At 36.3% G+C, this 19,888-nt stretch overlaps 1 protein-coding gene across 10 annotated transcripts in view; it reads right to left on the reverse strand.

Annotated features, from left to right (window-relative positions):
* The window catches only part of COL25A1 (collagen type XXV alpha 1 chain), a 461,773-nt gene that overhangs the window by 69,196 nt on the left and 372,689 nt on the right, over positions 1-19,888 (reverse strand). For all 10 annotated transcript variants that reach the window (XM_027599864.2, XM_027599874.2, XM_027599867.2 and 7 more), the window contains 5 exons: positions 16,172-16,225; positions 14,089-14,115; positions 11,647-11,691; positions 4,817-4,849; positions 4,349-4,384 (listed from right to left, as the gene is read on the reverse strand). In XM_027599864.2, coding sequence (XP_027455665.1) covers positions 4,349-4,384; positions 4,817-4,849; positions 11,647-11,691; positions 14,089-14,115; positions 16,172-16,225 — 195 coding nt within the window. The remainder of the gene's footprint in view (positions 1-4,348; positions 4,385-4,816; positions 4,850-11,646; positions 11,692-14,088; positions 14,116-16,171; positions 16,226-19,888) is intronic.

Raw genomic sequence — 19,888 nt, forward strand, 5'->3', positions numbered from 1 at the left:
ATTATGTATGCATTTGAATAATGCATCCTATTCCCGGGCTGTCTTACCTCAGATAATCAAGAGTTGGCTGTGTGAACAGATGGTCACATCAAAACAATATACATTAAAAGTCTTGCTCACTTAAAAGTATAGTAAGATTTCTTTTCCATTCCTGAATGATGAGAAGATAAATGCATGGTTAAGATTATACTTAACTCCAGCCTGTATTTCTGACAATTGTTGAGTCTGGGTAACCCTGCTTAGCAATTTAGGGCTAATGGTACCATGCATGCAGCTGTTCCTGAATACAGGTTTGAGATTAAGTGGTACATTTTGTGTGAGCACACTGGAGTCAAGCTAAATCTCATTTTCACAGAATTGTCTACATTATTTTAAGTACAAAGTATAGTGACAAGAGGTTACATTGCTTAGAAAATCTCCTGAATTCCACTAAAGGAGCATAAAGGAATCACCGGGGAAAATGAAAGTCTATCCTATATTGGACTGAGGTGACTATTATTTGTGGAAACAACATTTGAGGGTCAAAGGCACACACTGTTTCAAAATGGTCAGTCAGTGGGACAGACAACTACACTAAAAGAGACTAGGGCATTAAACTAAATAAAAGTGGTAAAGGGAGACACTTCTTTTCATCTAAACGCTTTAATAATCCTCATTCCAAGGAAAACCTACAATCAGATATCTTGTCTTTAACAGTATTACTTTCATATCATGGAGAGCCATAATTTGCTCTGGTATTATCAAAAAATGACTCCAGAGACTGTTTATTAAGCCGTATGGTTAGACATAAAGGGAACAATGACTATCCTGATGGTTTAGGTCACAGGTACTTCAGGAATGCAAAAGAAAAGCAATGCTGTTTGAAACTATATAACTCAAATTTTGTACAGTGAACAGTAAGACTAAGATGAGGTTACACCAGAGAAGAAAGAATGATCATTAAGAATTTGAGACTGCATTCAAAGAATACTTGTCCAAGTGGATTAAACTTCCCAAAGACACATTATACATTATACATTTGATTTTCTTTTTTCTTTCCCCTTTGCCCTTCATTTGATAACTTTAAGAAGATCCAGTAGAAGGGCTGCATCCATATTTTACTGAAGATTCTCTTTTACTTAAAAGTAATGATAATACCAGAGCAAATTATGGCTCTTCACGATATGAAAGTAATACTATTAAAGACAAAAGAAAAGTACAAGGCCTTCGAATATACAGTAAACTGCAGTAGAATATACAACCAATAAAAGTAAACCTATTGGTGACAAATTTATAGTTTTGTATTGTTTTCGGAAAGGCCCCTGAAACTCAGGGCATCCTGAGTTTGAAACGTGTGAAAATACAGCGGTCGTAACACTGTTTCCCTGCAGAAGTTCTCACCATACACTTCCCTCTCACCATATTAAAAGGATTGTATGACTATTTTAAAAAAGATATATATATACACATGCATACGCAGACACACGCCCATGTTTCCTGAAAATGAGAAAATGAGAAATATGAATGAAACGTTATGGGATATTTTACAATGTAGGTTGAATACTTACAGAGACTTTAGCATTTAGCTGTTCCTTATATTACATGTGTATGTATGTAGGTATGTATTTATATTACCTTATTAAATGGACTTTTTAAAGGAAAAATATTTCAGAAAGGATTTGAACTTCCCAAATTTATGTTTACTTAATGTAGTAGTCAATGCAATGAAAGATTGTAAAATATTTAATGTTACCCTTTGTGGAACATCTCAACATTCTTAGGAAGACTTTTCGTCCTATATAAATTCCCTGTATTTATACCATGAAGGCTTGTCTTCCAGTGAGACACAGTTTTTATTGACTTCTCCACTCTTGCTTATTTCTTGGCCCAGGAGCTTCTCTGGGTTGAGGCCTTGGGTATGAATGGCCCAAGGTCAGATCTGGGTCATAATTAAGAATGGGTTTGTTCTTCCATTCAAAGAATACTTGTCCAAGTAGATTAAACCTTACATATTATACTTCTCCTTTCCCTTTGACTCTTTACCCTCCATTAAAGGAGACCCTTGTCTGCTGTCAAAGTTGGGATTCTGCTTTTGTCCCCAGTACTTTTAGATATACTTCAACTGGCAGGATCCCTTCCAGAGCGGGATCAAGTATTTTTATCCCTTGAAAATTAAAAAATATATTTTAAAAAGATGCAGAGAAGTTAGAAAGAACTATGTGATGAAACATAATATCTGTTTTTACAAATCTACACATTCAGTTTACAAACATAAATACAGACTCTAACTCATGTAGCAATCATATACTTTACTGTTGAATCTATCAAAGAAAAAAAAAATGATGATGAAATCATTCTACATTATTGGACAACACCAGACAGTGGAAAGCTCATCAATGGGCTTTTCATTCTGTCACGATACTCTACATTTCTGGAATGTCCCTCATGCAGGAGTTTAAGTTTAGAATCCACAACACAGTTCTTCAATGATGAGGAAAATGCCATGGAAGATCTCTTGAATTGATTCTGTACTCAGTTCTGCTTGTCATTTTCTAATCTTAAGTAAGCGGCAAGCATGGGAATACTCTACTTTTAAAGCAATGCTGGGGTAAGTATTGCCAAATCCTGATATTAGACAAAGGAAGTCATAAATATTGTGGGCAAGTGAGATTGTGTCAAAGGATAGAATCTGGCCTAAATATTGATGAAAAAAATGCTGTTCGTTTCAGGGCACGTACTCATTCAGATAGGTTGTGAGCTTTTAATGAATCTACCCCTTCTCTCCATATAATTTAAAGCAGATTTTTAATGAAATACAAAGGAAATCCAGTGTTTCCATATGTAAACCTATAAACTTCCAGGAATGACTCTAAACTGTATTTCTAAATAATCATAATAAGGCAATATTTTATTAAGCAATTGAAAATCATTTTGGATCTTCCACTCTGAAAAGTGGAACCTATGCAAAATTATAGCAGATTTGTTTTGTTTTGTTTTGTTAAAAGGGCATAATCGTCCTGCAGACATTTCTTTTAGTATATCACATATTTGGAGAGCAGTTTAAATTTAGCCTTTAATTTTTAAAGATGAAGGGGCCTAAAATTAGATCATCTGAGAAGATTATTTGCTTTTTCAAGCCAAAGCAGACCACGGATCTCTGATGATACCGTTGATTTCAAATTTCTTACATAAAGAATCAGTAGGAAATCTTAGGAATTAAATAGCAAAATTTGCAGAATTCTGCTGGGCTCTTTGGAAAAGTCTGAACTTTACCTGAAACTGGGCGTGATGAATCATTACTCTTACAGCCTGAGTTTCAAAATAAAACTCTATTTTTAAATTAAAGGGAATTTTAAAAGAACATGAAAGACCTGCTCAAAAATTACTTTAATCCTAAGTGTTTAAAACAAAGCAATCATCCTCCCAGTGACTTCAAGAGTGTAAGAACATTATTTTACCAGGTCTTAGGATTCCAAACTGCTATAATGAGATTTATTCTTTCTTTTCCTTTACACTAATGAGATAGATTCTATGTCTCTAATCATATTTTTTCCTACAACATCAGCTATTGCTAGATAAAGGGAGAGTCATGATCTTAAGAGATTTAACCTAATGTGGAATTCACATTTACTCGTTAGCTCCAACACATCTGTCACCTAAAATCTGACAGCACTGGGCACTGATATCCAGATGCTCAGACAACAAACTGCTAACAGTTGTTTCCTGCCTCAGACTCAAATGAGAATACGAATCTAAACATTATCACTGCATATCCTCTAATTTATCACTGAAGTGAAGTACAAATGATTAAAAGAAATCCATGTATGTATTCACAGACTGGTTAAAGTGCTTGGCTAGTGTCTCCAATTAAAACTTCGTTTATTAACAACTCTGGTTTGTATAACATAACATTCACTGCATAGGTAGATACAATTCACACAAAAAAATTATCAGTAGGGAAGTATTTGAAATGAAAGGAAAAGGAATATAAGAAGCTATCATGCCCAATTGAAACAGTTTAGTAAATATTCATTTCTTCTCATGAATGATAGAAACATGCAGAGTAACTTTAAACATGCAAGATAAGTTGTTGGCATTCCAACCTGACTGATCTTTGTTAGCCTCAGACAGCTGAGTATAGGCAGACCTTAGTTTATAAAGCGTCTTTTTTACATGTACAGGGCATTTTCTATTTTGCCATGGTCAGCATCAACCCTTTTAAAATGCAAAACAATCAATAACACTCTGCATGCAAAGCACGAAAACTACATCATTTTCCAATAATTGTTTTCATATCACACAGTGGATAGTAGGTATAAAATGGCAAATATGAGGCAGTACAAAAAACACACTAGAAGACACGTATTACCTTTTGCCCTGGACGACCAGATTCTCCAGGTTCCCCCTGGCCAAAAGAAAACCAAAGATGATAAAAACAATCTTACAAGAGTTTTCCAAAACCTTTAGGCCCCTGGACACTTTCACAGAGATGGCCTAGCCTTCTTGATCACATGCATTTCATTCACTTTATTCTATTACTCTATATCTCACCGGAGACAGGAATTTTTTTTTTTTTGCTGTAATCATACCTAGAGCTCACATAACAAATCCCCATTTCCATAAAATCCAACTGCAGAGAGAAGTGAAGGCAAGACCTCTTATTTAAGCCTTTATCAGATTTCCAGCAGATACTCCCTGTTGAGTTTGGGAGCTGATTATTGCAGAAGAATAAAAACAGTTATAACCATCAAAACTGGTACAAAAGAAGAGAAAGCAGAGGTTTATAAAATTCAAAACTGTAACTCCTGGGGTACAAACACTACAAGGTTATAGTTACCTTAATTCCTGCAGCAGATGATCCAGGGTCACCCTAAAACAAAACCCATGAGAGATTAGTGCACAAGTTATGAGAATAGGAAACACAGAAGCACACAGAGAGCCATTATCAACATGGCACTCAAAGGAGTCCCATGACTAACAGGCCTGACTATGCTCCATAAGACCACACCAACACGGCATCTGTTAAGATGTCAACAATTTCCAAGCCAGCGGGAAGCCAGCTTCTCTCTCTCCCACTCCCCCTGCTTGTGTTCCTTCTCTCGCTATATCTCTCTCTGTCAAATAAATAATAAAATCTTTAAAAAAAATAAAAAATAAAAAAAATAAAAACATGGGTTTCTTTTGAATGCAAAATACTTAAGGGCTATATTCCTTGAGGTCAATAGAAACATATAAATATGTATCTCTTCCCTTGATACAGTGCTAAAAGTGTATTCTAAAGTAATAAATTATAATTTTGAGATCTGGAATTTTGGTTTTCTCTATTCCTGGAATGTATGCATGTCACGGGCTCTCAGTTACTGGGAGTTCCTTGACCCTCTCTGTCTTCAGAAAGTCAGGGTTCAACAGATGAAGTCAAAGGGTTAATGATGTCGAGGTGGAAAAAGCCACGTAGCAGGTCGGTTTGTTTAACTCACGAAGCACTGTCACAGTTACGACCAGCACATTTTCTCTAGCTTTACACTTATTTCATTGTGACCCAGTCACCGGAAAATTACAGGATGATGGATGACTCCTGGGTGGCAGGGACATATGTAAGACCTGAGAGAAAATCTTGAGGTAGAATCTGCTTTCCTAAAAGGTACTGTACTCCATCGGGATACCACAGAGGGTGACTACATTCCCAAAGCAAATATGCTTATAAAATCAGCAGAGAGGGATTCGTGGAAAAGAATATGGAGGTTAGTCAAGAATGTTGCTTCTTTCTTTTTTTACCCATGAGAGACTATGGACTCTGAGAAACAAACTGAGGATTCTAGAGGGGAGGTGGGGTGGGGGGATGGGTTAGCCTGGTGATGGATATTAAAGAGGGCACGTTCTGCGCGGAGCACTGGGTGTTATGCACAAACAATGAATCATGGAACACTACATCAAAAACTAATGATGTAATGTATGGTGATTGACATAACATCATAAAAAATAATAATAATAAAAATAAATTCAATTAGCCACCATATAGTACATTATTAGTTTCTGATGTAATGTTCAACGATCCATCAGTTGCGTATAACACCCAGTACTCATTACATCACGTGCCCTCCTTAATGCCCATCTATTTCTAAAATGAGGCCAACAAAAGTGCCTTGGTTTTCAAACTCCTTCTAACCCCCTGTCCCATGAACATGCTACAAGCAAAAAAAAAAAGGGAGAAAACTTGGCCGTTTGAGACTGTTGAGAAAATAGGAACTGCCACAGGAGGAAGGTACATACTGGAATTTCTTCAGCTGTCATATCCATGCAAGTGTTCAAGGAGCTCCAGGGATCTAGTTCCTTGTTCTGGATTTGGGAAGCTGCTCATTACTCTCTTTTAGAGACACAGATGAGGCCTCAGGCCTCTGTCCATGGAGCACTGGTCCCCCTCGCTCAATTCTTCCCACCTCTTCTCCAGGCTGGCACTTTCTCTTTCTTGAGGTCTCAGCTTACGTGGCTTTGCCTCAAAGAACCCTTCACCAACCAACTTCAGACACATGCCCCTCACATACAATATCCTACCACACAGCACTGAGCTCTGTTCATGTCCTGCATAGCTCACTTCATAATTACGTATTTATATTTTCTGCCCATTCATTGTCTGTCCCTTCATCAGACAATCAGCCACATGGGGGCATATTCAGTGTCTATTTTTATTCAGTGCTTAGCCCATAGGTGATGCTCGATACCTATATGGCAAATCAATGAACAAATCTCAAAAAGAATGTTTTAAACAAGTCAGCAGTCAAGGATCAAAATGAAAAAAAAATTTAGCAGGGAAAAGCTTAGGAAAGAGAAGGAAATCATAAATCAACTTACTGAAGAGACTGATACATATGTGAGCTTCTTTGATGTCTGTAATTGTTATTACCCAAGGAAAAATTAAAACATGACAAAACATAAGGGCCCTGAATACTGTCTTATACTGACTTCTCTTTCTGATCATTAACATTCCACTGAGTTCCTAATGGGGAGTGAAATAGGTGTGGCTAATAAAATAATACTTATTTCTACTAAATCAAATCTGAAAGCTATCAACACCAATGAATCAGGTTTGCAATATTTTGCGCAATAAGACCTTTGTGTTCCTAAAAGCAATTTTGACTTTGCTAACTCCCTTCTCTCATCTCACTTATACCCCATAAAACTCCGATGAGATAGGGCAGATATTACCATTTTCGTGGAATAGAGAAGGAAACTGAAGGAACTAGAAGATAAGTGAATTTTGGGCTTCCTAAGTTCCATAGCCATGTTTTTTATTAGAATGAGAATTATTGGTTTATTTCATTTTGACAACAGGGCTTAAAAGTTGCAGTCAACTTGTAAATAAAAGGAAGTCACTTGTGTTAACTGCAGTTTAAAATCTTTTATTTTTAGTGTCCTAATGGAAAGTGGCTGGATAATCCACCGATGAGACTAAGGACTAGATTTAGTTCTCATAGAAAGCGGATGGAGAGAAAAAGACAGTTTCCTGAAAGGCTGATTTATTTGTGGAAATTGGAGCAGTTTCATTTAAGGGGACTGTGAGTGATATTTTAATTCTCTTTTTAAAAACTTAGACTGTGAAATCTCGAGGAATTTTTATAACTTTTAAGTGGCAAGACAACTGCTGAAAGACAGTCATAAGTTAAACATTTTAAAGGATAGTCCTGCAAGTAGTGGAAATAAAACAGTCAGTGCTTATAATCTTCATTCGTCCAAAAGTGAAAGTGAATACAGGATTAAAGTCAGAAAAACCCAACTATGTCTTAAGTACACTCTTTGCTTCCTAAGTTGGCTGGTCTAGAAACACGTTTCCACAGGGCGAGTCACAAATGGGAAAATCCCTTGAGAAGACACTCTAGATAAATGAATTTGACTTTTGATCATTCAAACACAGAGAGTTTCTATTTTTGGTCGTGATTATTTTCAAACACAATAGTATATAATGTTATGTATGTATTAATAAAGTCTAGGTGGATAAATGAAGTAAATGTGGTGACATTTTTATCATTCATTAATTCATTCAGTAAGTGTTTGTTGAGCACTGATTATGAGCCAGCTGTGTTCTGTTTGCAGGGATGCGGGGAGGTGGGTGAGAACAGGGAGCAATGCAGTTACAGTCCCCGCCCTTGGCCTGTGCTCATGATAGTCACATACTAATATACACAAACAAAAATGTTATTGATTGAAACCATGAAAAATACTTTCTTTTTCTTCCTTTCTTTCCATTTTTTTAAAGAAAAATTAAAAAAAATAGGAAGAGATTCTCATGTTTGGCAAATACTGTTATTTCTGTATATAGCAGAAGACATGATAAACAAATGCATGTCACAGGAAAAAGTTCTACCGTTCCACGAAAATAAAAAGCAGTTGAAAGGAAAACAAGGGGCCCACGGAGATAGACCTTCACATGTGATTTTAAGAAGAGATAATTTGATGGTAGCTCCAAATATGGATGCGGCTTCTGAAAAGGCTCAGAGGATGCAAATCAAAGATGCTATGTAGGCATAAATCAAGAAGGCAGTGTGTTTCCGGGAATGGAGACTGAGGGACCAGAGAAAGTGAAGGCACCTGTCAGGTCGTCCCAAGACCGGAAAGGTGGAGCTTCCGAATCAGCAGACTGAATTGTGAATAACAGATTGGCATGATCAAACCATTCAGCTTGCCGCAGAAACACCTACTTTCAAGTTGCTTGAAAGAGATAACAAATCCATTTCTACATTTGTTGGTGGGATTAATGCTCCAAAGAGCAGAACATGACCTTTGCGTAGTAACTCCACACATGATTGAAATCGTTCTTTGGTGTGTTACTCTCAAGCCTGGAGTGCACTGCAGTTGCTGGCCAGGGACAAAACCCACCCTCGTGGTTTTTACAGTTCCACAGCATTTCCAGATGACCAGTCTGGAAAGGTTTAGATTGCTTTACCATCCAAAGGCACAGAGTTGGATCAAAAGGAAAAAAAATCCTATTAAAGTGAATCAGTCAATGACGTAATTTACTACTTCAATGGCAGAAAAAAAAAGCATTTTTTGATTTTACATCTCAAACTTGGTTAATGATGAATGAGTTTCACATACTGAACCCAAAGGCCGTGAGAAGAGTGTTTCCAACATACTGGAAACAAATTATATGACAGAAGCAGGAAATGTTTTAAAAAACACATCAAAAATTATATTCCAATTATAGCATTCTCGGGATGAATACTACAGGTCAGATTACATATTATACGTTACAGATTCTTATTTACAATCCCCTTTTAGGCCCACTGAAAGTTTATAGAAATGATTTCCGTTTTAACTGAAGCATTTCTTGTACTTAATTTCAGTTGACTAATAAAATTTTTGATAAAAAAGAAAACAGCCCATCTAGTTGATTTCAATTTCCATGTGGTAAGAAAGCTAACATTTATTGAGAGTTTACTCTATGTGAGTCGGTATGGTAAATGATTTGATTTAATATAAGATCTTTTCAAAGAAAAAAAGTTGCTTTACTACTGGAAAATTGAAATTTAAAAATGTGTGATTAAAGAAATGATTATTGGCTTACATTCCAAAAATGAAGCTTTAAAAATACATCTTCTTTTAAAGCATAAAATTCTCTACAGAAATCCACATAGGTGTAGTTCAGACTTGGCATAGGCTTTTTTCACTTGAAAAAAACGCCCTCTGTTTAGAAGATTTCCTTTCTTTAAGCAGAGATTGGCAGCTAAGGCCCGTGGGCCAACTCCAGCTAGCACCTGCTTTTGTGTGGCCCATGTGCTAGGAATGGTTTTTACATTTTTACAGGACTAAAAAAAAAAAAAAAATCAAAGAACAATAATATTTCATGGTATGTGAAAATTTCATGAAATTAAAATTTCAGTGCCCAGAAATCAAGTTTTATTGGAACACAGCCATACTCATTTCTGTACATACTGTTTATGGTTGCTGTCACACTGTAAGAACAGAGTTGAGTAGTGGTGACAGAGACCACAAGGCCCAGAAAACCTAAGATACTTATTTTCTGGCCCTTAATAGGAAGTTTGCTGACCTCTGGTTTTAAGTATAAACAAGAAAGTTAAATATAACATCCAAGTTTATATATCTGGGGTTTGAAATTCTGACTTCAAGAGTGATCAAAGTATACCATTGGTCTTATTAAGTATTAAGCATAAGTATGTCATATTTGATGGTAGCATGATAATTAAATTTGACAGGTATATAAAATGGGTCTACAGCAATGGTTCTCAACTAGAAGTGATTTTTGTGTCCCAGGGGCCATTTGGCAATGTCTAGAGATAGGTTTGGTTGTCACAACTATTGGAATTTAGCGGCTGCTGGCCAGGAATGATGTTAAACATCCAACAGCCCCCACAACAAAGAATTATCTGGCCCAATATGTCAATAATGCTGAGGGTGAGAAACCTCAGTCTACAAGAGATTGAGGGTCCACTCTAATTTCTGGACTGCTCTTCGAATACAAACATAACTGTGACTTGGTGATATTAATTAATTCCTACCATCCATGCCATATTTATATTAATCTTTATAAGAATGAGAAAGATACATTTCTCTTTATTTTATGGGGATGCTTTTATGACTAACCATTATCCATCTGTACTGTAATAATTTTCAAAGTGAAATATTTTTATCCTCAACTCTAAGCTTAAATGAATAAATCTTTTTTTATCACTCAATTACTTAGCTTGATTTTCATGAAAACCTATTCTATTTTCAGTTTCTTAAAAGATCTTTTTCTTAATCCTTTACAGCACAAGTGAAATGAAATACCCTTCTTATGCTAGAGATATCTGTGAAGTATGAAGCCAAAGCAGAAACTATAATGATAGACAGGGAGGGGGGTGATGGGAAGAGGTAGAAAGATGAGCCACAAGACCACTGTAATATAGATGCTAATAATGATTTAAAAGATTAAAAAATAAAAAGACAACACAAAGGCTGACAAAATATCTGGATTTAGTAGATTTCAGGTCAAGGCAAATTTTCAAGATTGCATTAGAGGCTCTAATCAAATGACATTTACTTTCAAACTTTTAAATCTCATCCCAATCCTGTGACTTTTTCTCCCCCCAAATTGGAACAAATGGAATCACTTTAGAAACTTTATTTTTGTATCTCTGAGTATCAAGGGAGTGCCCGACTTACACATGAATAAATGGTTTTCTTCCTTAAAGGCCATATTACTGCAAACCTAGCTACACATTTCTAGAATTTGTGACATACCATTTTACTTTTAAAATATTTAAACTTGGGGGCGCCTGGGTGGCTAAGTCATTAAGCATCTGCCTTCGGCTCAGGTCATGATCCCAAGGTCCAGGATCGAGCCCCACATTGGGCTCCCTGCTCAGCGGGAAGCCTGCTTCTCCCTCTCCCACTCTCCCTGCTTGTGATCCCTCTCTCTCTATGTCTCTATCTGTCAAATAAATAAAAAAAATAAAAAAATAAAATATTTAAATTTGTAGCTAGGAGTTTGTGGAACAATCACCTTCATAAGTTAGATATTCAAATGTTCTCTAAAATTCTAGAATTATTTCCCATCTTATCATACTAAGTTACCACCACTCATTTACCTGTCTCAAAATCTTCTGTGTTCACATACATAAAATAATATTTCTTGCTCATATACATACTCTTTTATATTTTACAACACTGTACCTTTTCGCCTGTGTCACCTTTGGGGCCATTCTCTCCAGCTTCTCCCTAAAGGGGGGGGGGGAGAGATATAGTAAAATATATCGGTGACATTACACACAGTAGCTTTCATTATTTTGAGTTTGCTTTCATGTGCACTATATATTAAAATCTGTTGCAAATGTTCTACAGAGCTAATGTATTTTTACTTGAACAGCTGCCTGATATCAAGTGGTCCAAATAAAACTTATTACAATGAACAAAGCTGAACAGTTTTAAACTATTCTATGATAGCAACAGAAAGCAGTACTTTCTGGGACTTCTACTAGCTCATTCCGGCACGTAAAGCCTCCTTAACGATATCTCTTTTCTCCTCAGGAAAGCCTTTTTCCTGACCATTCCCTCAACGTGCCACACGCCTTAGCACCAGCGTGTCCTTCCTTCCTGCCATTCCTGCCACCTGAGCTCCTGCCCCACCGCCCTGGCCCGTGTAAATCCTACTCTGTCTTCAAGTTCAGCTCAAATCAAATCTCCAGGGCTTCAAAGTACATGACACAGCCCCCAAAACTGTGGGCGGAAGATTAATTTGTCTGCACCTATGTGTTTTGCATTTGTGAAATGAACTTTGTATTTTATTTGAACACTCTCTCTTTTTTAATTATAGTCAAAGAAATTGGAGAGTTTATGCTTTCTGGGTTATTTTTGAGATTTCCTGTGCTTATTCCCTCACTGACATCTCCTTTCTACCACAAAGCAATGCGTTAGGAAAAAAAAAAAAGTCATTCACTCATTATCCATGCTTTGATTCCTTCAAAGCTGAATTCTTTCATTTAAGTCTTACAGCATGTTATAGTGGAAACATCATGGACTTTGGCGCCAGAGAGACTGAGCCCAGCTCCAGCACCTACTGGGCAAATGAAATCCTCCCTACATCACGTTTCACATGTGTAACAGAAGGGCAAGAATGCTTTATGGGGTTATAAGAAATAAACAATATGCTGTGTGTAAAGCAACTAGGCCAGTATCCGATGCAGCATAAGCTGTTAATGACAGCCATTAGCGGTAACAATGAATTATTGTGCATAGATCACATAAGCTGGAACACCCTTCTGTTTAGCTTCATAAGGGGTCACTTTTACATCATTTAAAAATTTCCTTTAAATAAGAGATAAAGTACTGATGATGGTTTCCCTGGAAGAGGGAAGAGATGTGGGGGAGAGAGACTTACTTTTTTCTCTCCATTTTCTTTTCGTGTTTCACATACGTATGAAGCTAACCTGCTCAGGTGTTTGTCTATGGTGACCGACACACCACAGAGCCCGGGAGCCCGAGCGGCTCTATCTGATGAATCCCTGGAATGGTGCTGGCACTGATCCTTTCCCCTCCTTAATTTCTACACAAAAGAGTGATCTGATGACTAATTAATTTCAGGTTAATTACAAGGAACTGGCTGGACACCAAATAAATGTACTGATAATCTTTTATGAGGAACCTTTGACAGGCAGCCTATTAGCATACTCTTCAAAAGATTGCTTGGAAATCCCTTTATTAAAAAACAAAACAGACACAACAAACCTTCTTATTAGGAAGACTGGCTCAGAGTGGTCGCGAAATGAAGGGTTTGATCGAGCTATCCCCTCTGCTTTGCTCTCCCTCCATTTAAATAAATGCCTTTTTAATTTTTGCTTCCCAGTGCCGAAAAATAGTTACATTCAGGAAGTGTGCGGGGTCTTTAGATGTACTTCTTTTAGGATTAGAGGTGATGATATTAATTTATCAGAACGATCACATCACTTCTGAAGAGCATGATGCAGTGTCTTGGTAGCTTCCTACGCAGGCAGCACATTTCTCAAGCATTATTAAAGTAAATAGCATGAGAACCAGGAAAATTAGCACCACAATATGCACTGAGAGTCTAAAAATAATCAGGACGCCCCAAAAGCAGTGAAGAAGGACGTCTGTGAGAAATTTAACATATGGCACTCTCCTCCTCCTTTTGTTTCTCTTTTTGCTTTTTTTGTAGGAATTTTTTGTGGGGCAATTTCCAATGTATTTGTTGCAGGTAAACATCTGTATTCCTTTGATTTCATGACCTAAGAAGCAGTAGGGAGAGATATGGATGCTTAGAAAAGCACTGGGGTGGCAATAGCAAGTAGGCAAAAACAGAAGTTTTGCAGGCCTAGGGATTTTTGAAAACCACTTAGGAGCTGGACATAGAATGTTCAAATTTCTCCCTTTCCCTCCATTTCTTTAAACCTTTTTACCCAAACCTCTGTCCATACATAAGAATTACATTATTCTCTCCTTCTACTAATTAACAGTTTGACACGAACAGTGGTTGTTAGATCTATCTTTATCTATGGATCTATTATCTATTGCTATGTAGTCATCCATACTTCTATATAGTTTGGTTTGATATCTCTTTAGGGAAAAAAAAAAGATAATTACAGGCAGAATCATTCTTACCTTTTCGCCTTGATTTCCAGGTTCTCCCTGAGCAAAAGAACAAAGATTGAGTGACATATTAAATAATAAAACACCCAATTAAACACCACCTACCAAAATCAGATATTGAACATACTAAGTCAATTATATGCAACACTTTCTATTTTGGCAACATAGAATTGCTATATTGAAAACAAATGGTAAGATGAGTTTCCTGAAGAATTGGGCATGGATAACAATATCAAATGTAATCTTAATTCTTTGCTTTTAAAGGACTAAAGAAAGGTATTTAAAATTATCATCCAGAATCCAGCTTTTGGGGCATTAAGAACAATGTGCTAGCAATTCAATGTCTTCAGCAGCTTCTTAGTTTTCAAGTTTTTATTCCCTTCAAACTCAGAATCAGTAAGGTGGGCTAGCACATCCTTTCATGGTCTTTTACTCAAAGCAGCCCCCAGTGTATAGATTATTTCAGGGCTCTGGAGTCTGTGTAGTTCTCCCATCTGTCTTCTTCAAACATGATCATAAACATGGTCCTGAACTTGGACCCCTTCAGAGTATCATGAATTCTCTCTAACCTGCTGGTAACCAGCATGTTCCAAATCAGGTATATTTTAGGCAGCAGTGGTACCCTCAGGAAAGAGACTAGAATGGGGCAGAGTCAAAGCGAGTTTAGGAGAATGTCTTCATTCAAAATAATGACCTGGACAGTATGAGGACTAAAATGCCAAACTGTGCTTTGAAGAGAATCCTTATTTTCACTTTACCCAGGAAGGCATAGGTGATAGAGTGGGAGAATTCTAAAGTAAATCATACACATCATGATAATATTCCTCTTATGAAAAGCATCAGTAAGTGCTGCCATGAGATCAGGCTGCTTAAAAAAAATTGGCTTAAGATGATTATTGTGTTTTTTAAAATTAAAAACCCCTCGAAGTCAGTTTGGAGGCAAGACTCTTTTCATTTGCTGGGACTCAGTCTGACCCTTTGGCTTTCTGAATTTCTGGCCACCTTTCAGTCCTCAACATCCATCCTGATGGTTGCTAGGCAACAGAAGAATAGACCTGAGAACATGCATTAAGCATTAACTCTTATCATTTGGCTGTTTAGCATGGAGCAAGAGAGGGGAAAAGACAGGAGAATGGCTGTAGACCCAGAAGGAATATTTCCTTTCTTCTCCTGCAGGACAAAGGGCAGGTCTATAAATTTTAGGTCTGTCCTAGGCGTCTGTCAATAGCAATGTGATCTGTAAAATCAGCTGACAGGCATCTGTGGGTACAGATACACACCCGCACAGCTGACGGGATTAGACATTAGTTATGTACTTCAAGGGATGTTCACTCATCAAAGGATTTGGGATTTGTCTGCCTGTTTGGTTTAAACTAAACTGTCACCAATCTTTTTATATTTAACAGATTCATTTGTCCTTCAAAAAAACCAAGAAAATTTGCAACCCCCCCAAATCCTCATTACATGTTTTCCCTATGTAGTAATTCAGACTATATCCATTTTTAAATTTTAGACATGCCATATCAGCCGGTAGAGCGTACCACTCTTCATCTAGGGGTTGTGAATTGGGTGTAGAGATTACTTTTAAAAAGTAAACATCTTAAAAAAACAAAGCAAAACATGCCACATCTTTATTCTGCTCTTCATTTGATTAACTGGTTATATGTGTAAGTGTTGGAGGTGACCAAATATTGAAGAAAGGCCACAGTGGCACTATGAAAATCATCTTTCATAAGTCTTATAAATATTATGCACATTTGAGGCAGTATGGACATGGCCTACATTTTAATACACTCATTAAGTGGCAAAATGACAAGAGTCATATTTGAAATATGGGCTTTTTCTCATGTTATCGAAGTATCTCAGAATAAAGATTTTGACAATTGTTATCTTATTTGTTTTTCTGCATTTTTAATGCTAATGAGAATCTTAAACAATTTAGTCATTAGTCACAAACTTCTATACTGCAGCATATTATACTACTGACAAATATTGCATCCAAGTAAAACCAGTGGGATATAAAAAACTGTTATAGCTTACAATTTCCTGAAAACTCATATCTCAAATGATTCTGCTTGGTTTCATTTGTACTAACCTTTGGCCCTGGTATTCCATTTTGTCCTACTGTTCCAGGCAACCCAGGCTCACCCTCATGAAAAAAATAGATACTATTAAACAAAATACACAAAATCCATACATTATATAGATCATTAGAGGATAGCTATCCAATAATGCTCTAGAAGTAGAAAAATAAGTGCCTACTAGGGTAAATACAAACTAGCTCATTTGGTCCAAAATCCTATGTGCTGGGGGCCAAGGATAAAACAGGTTAATTTCCTTTGTTCAGTCTTTTCTCCATTAAGAAAGCTGAAGCAACTTACCGACGGAAATGAATATCTAGCATGGTGCTGGGTACCTTGTAGGCAATAAATAAATGTTTGTGGAATGAATTAAAGACATCTAAAAACATAAGCTCTCTTGATGGAGAACTTTGAAGTGGTTCATCAGCTCAGGAAAATAAAGACTAAATCATTATATTTATGAGACTTAATCAAATGAGTGTTTCCAAACCTAAAGCTTAAAGAACACACACATCTTTGAACACCAACAAAATCAGACACATTTGACATAAAAGTCAAAAGTAAAAATGGCTTTGGTTTCTCTTCTCAACTTCGCTGTAAAAAATAATTAGAATGAAACATTCAGAACCGTGGCTCTCATTGTCCTATTGAGTGCTAGGCATTCCGGAGAAAGATGATGGTTACTGGGTCAGACAAGTTTCCCACCTCAGCAAGAAGAGGTTGTATAGCAGTTTTCCTAGGCTCTGAACCAGCAATTGTTTTCCAAAGAGGAGAAGTCATGAAGTGCCCAACGGCAAGGGTAAGATACGTAAGCTCCTGCTGCTTCCATGTAGCTCCAAGTCACATCAACTAGAATCATTTTCATTTAAAAACATTCCCAAAGCCCCTTAGAGTGTGCACCAATGACGGGACAGCTTTCTTCTTTCCAATGAGGGAGTAAAGTTGCTCCTTAGTTGATTAAAAAAAAAACAGGCTTTATTTTTAGCGCAGTTTTAGGTTCACAGCAAATTTAGTTGATTTTTAAGCATGTTTTCTAAATCACCCACAGGGCAGAGATTGTGCCATTTCAATATTTGTGCTCTCAGCTTCGAAAACATGCACATTAATAATAGTACCATTTTTAAGTGCCAGGAACTTTACATTCATCAATTCACTTAATTCTCACAAATTTCTATGAGGTAAGTACCACTTTATCTCTAGTTAAGAGATGAAGAAATTAAGCACAGAGAGGTTAAGCAACTTTTCTAGTTTTACACAACTCTAGCCAAGATTTGAACGCTTATGATCTAGCTTAGGAGGTTGTGCTCGTAACAATATGATGCATTCCAGAATGAATGAAAGCATCTAAAAACTGGGAGAGCATACATATGATTATTTCTATCCTCATTATCATTTGGCTTATAGTCCTCATTTATAAATGACCCTTCAAGAATGTATGGAAACCTGAATTAAATATAACTTATATAAAGATGATTTATATTCACCTCCCAGATAAACCAAGAATACGAAACTTACACTATCCTTCTAGAAGAGCAAAAAATATTTTACTACTATATTGGACTATTATAATTGCTAAAGTCTTAACTTCATGGAAGAAATTCTGCTTTGTATATAAAGTTACACTATAATTGTAACTCTTGCACTTTCCTTGGATAAATGGCAAAAGTGCTGACAGAAAGGCAATGGCTATTATAGGAAAATTTTGATTGGCCATTTGTACATCACAAAGAGTAAGAACTCAGAAATAGAATATGCCTGGAAAGAGGACTATCATTTACTCGGCAACAGAAGAAGAGCTATCAAATCTGCCTTCTTCAAAGAATCCACAACAGGATGCACTAATATCATAACTCATGGCTTAATGCAAATAAGAGATGCTGCCAGGAAACAATACAAACTCTGTTTAGACTTTCAAAGAATAACCATGGTAGCCAGAATAATAATAAAAAAATGGTTAAACCCCTGGAACTGAACAAAGTACACGCTGAGATTTTGAAGCAAGGAAGAGAGACGTTGCTTAGGTATCTGGTTAACATCCTTCTTAATATATGAATACCGAGGGACTAAAACTTGATCCTGTTTTAAAACTTTTATATACTGTTAAAATAATCTTTTAACATAATAGGAAACAAAAAAATGCACCTATGATTCCATCCCTATAATAACTGTTTTCAGTTTGTCCTGTTTCCTTCTAGTCTTTTTTATTTATGCTTACATATTTTCAAGCAATTGTAAGCTTATTACATAGTATGACATTTTGATTTTTTATTATTTGATACTACAAATTTGTTTTCACATAGTATTCATGATTGTCTTGTGAATAGTTTGATCATCATCTATCAAACTCAGGCGTGATCATATGTTTAATCTGTCCCAAACAGTTGAATAGTTGGTTGTTGCCAATCTTTGCTATTAAAGATAAACTAAAACACCCACCTCTGTAAATATTTCTAAATTGCTTTCCAAAAGGATCCAAGTTTTATCTGTTTTGATAGACCCCCACTCTGTGTTACTTTTTCACAACTTCATCAGCATTGGATATCACAATTTTAATTATTTGGGGGCAATTTTAATAAGCACAAATGAGAGTTTACTCTTGCTCAGTTCTACATTTATTACTTGCAAGGTTAAATATTTTTTCGTGTGTTTATAATTTCAATAGGTATCTCACAAAATTTTAAAGCTCTTTAAATAAATAAAGCTATTTCCTGAATGAACCAAGGGAAATTAGAAAGAAGGAAAAGTGAGAAAGTGACTCACAGCATTTTACCTTTCTAATAAGTTATATATTCAAACTTAGATTAGGAGGTTCCTATAACTCTGAGCGCCAAGTCCGAGCTACGGGATTCTGGAAGGCATTAATTCATTCAAGTAACATTTAGTGAGAATTTTCTACCTGTTCTACTCTGGCCTGAGTGTTTCATGGGATAAAGTCGAAAAGGCATGACAGGCACCTGTGCCCAAAGAGCGAACTTTTGAACTAGAAAAAAATGATACATACAAAAATAACTTAAGAGGACATCTAATTGAGGTCACAGAACTTTTTTTTTGAGCAAAGTTTTCTTGCACTTCATGAAATAAAAAGACTTAAGTCAAAAGGAAGTATTGAAAAGAATGAACCATATGTCGTGTAGTATATTAATATTTTCTGGTGTAGAGCATAAAGTATTATGAGTCCCCTTCAAATAAAGTTACAATGACATCACTACATAATGTTGTAAAAATATACATATGCAAGAAAGTCAGAAAAGTACAGACAAAAAATGACAATTAGGTTTCATGGGTGTAGAGAGTTGGTCTCCTTTTTGTTAAGAGAATCTGTCCATCTATTTCTGAATGCATTTCACAAGTACTGAAGGATATTCCAAAGATAGTAATAATGAAAAACAGCAGCTAACATCTTAACTACAGGTAGATTGATAAGGTTTTCTCTCTTACAGTTTAAATTCTAAAGCATTCCCTATGTATTACTCACTAATGATGATGTGTGTATTTAAGCTAAAAATAAGTTGGACTGACTTTTAGGAAAGCCGGCTTGCTAGTTTCTTCTTTCTTTCTTCCTTCCCTTCTCTCTCTCTCTCTCCCTCAAACCAAATGCTCTTTGGAACTCTAACGTAAGACATCACTCAAGACTCAATTATTTCAGGTACTGCTAATCAGGGGCAACTTGAAAGAACACTGAAAGATTGGAAGGAATGGAGTTGTCTTATGAGATTGAGTGCAAAGGGAAA

Source organism: Zalophus californianus, chromosome 2, assembly GCF_009762305.2.
Source record: "Zalophus californianus isolate mZalCal1 chromosome 2, mZalCal1.pri.v2, whole genome shotgun sequence".
NCBI classification, from domain to species: domain Eukaryota; kingdom Metazoa; phylum Chordata; class Mammalia; order Carnivora; family Otariidae; genus Zalophus; species Zalophus californianus.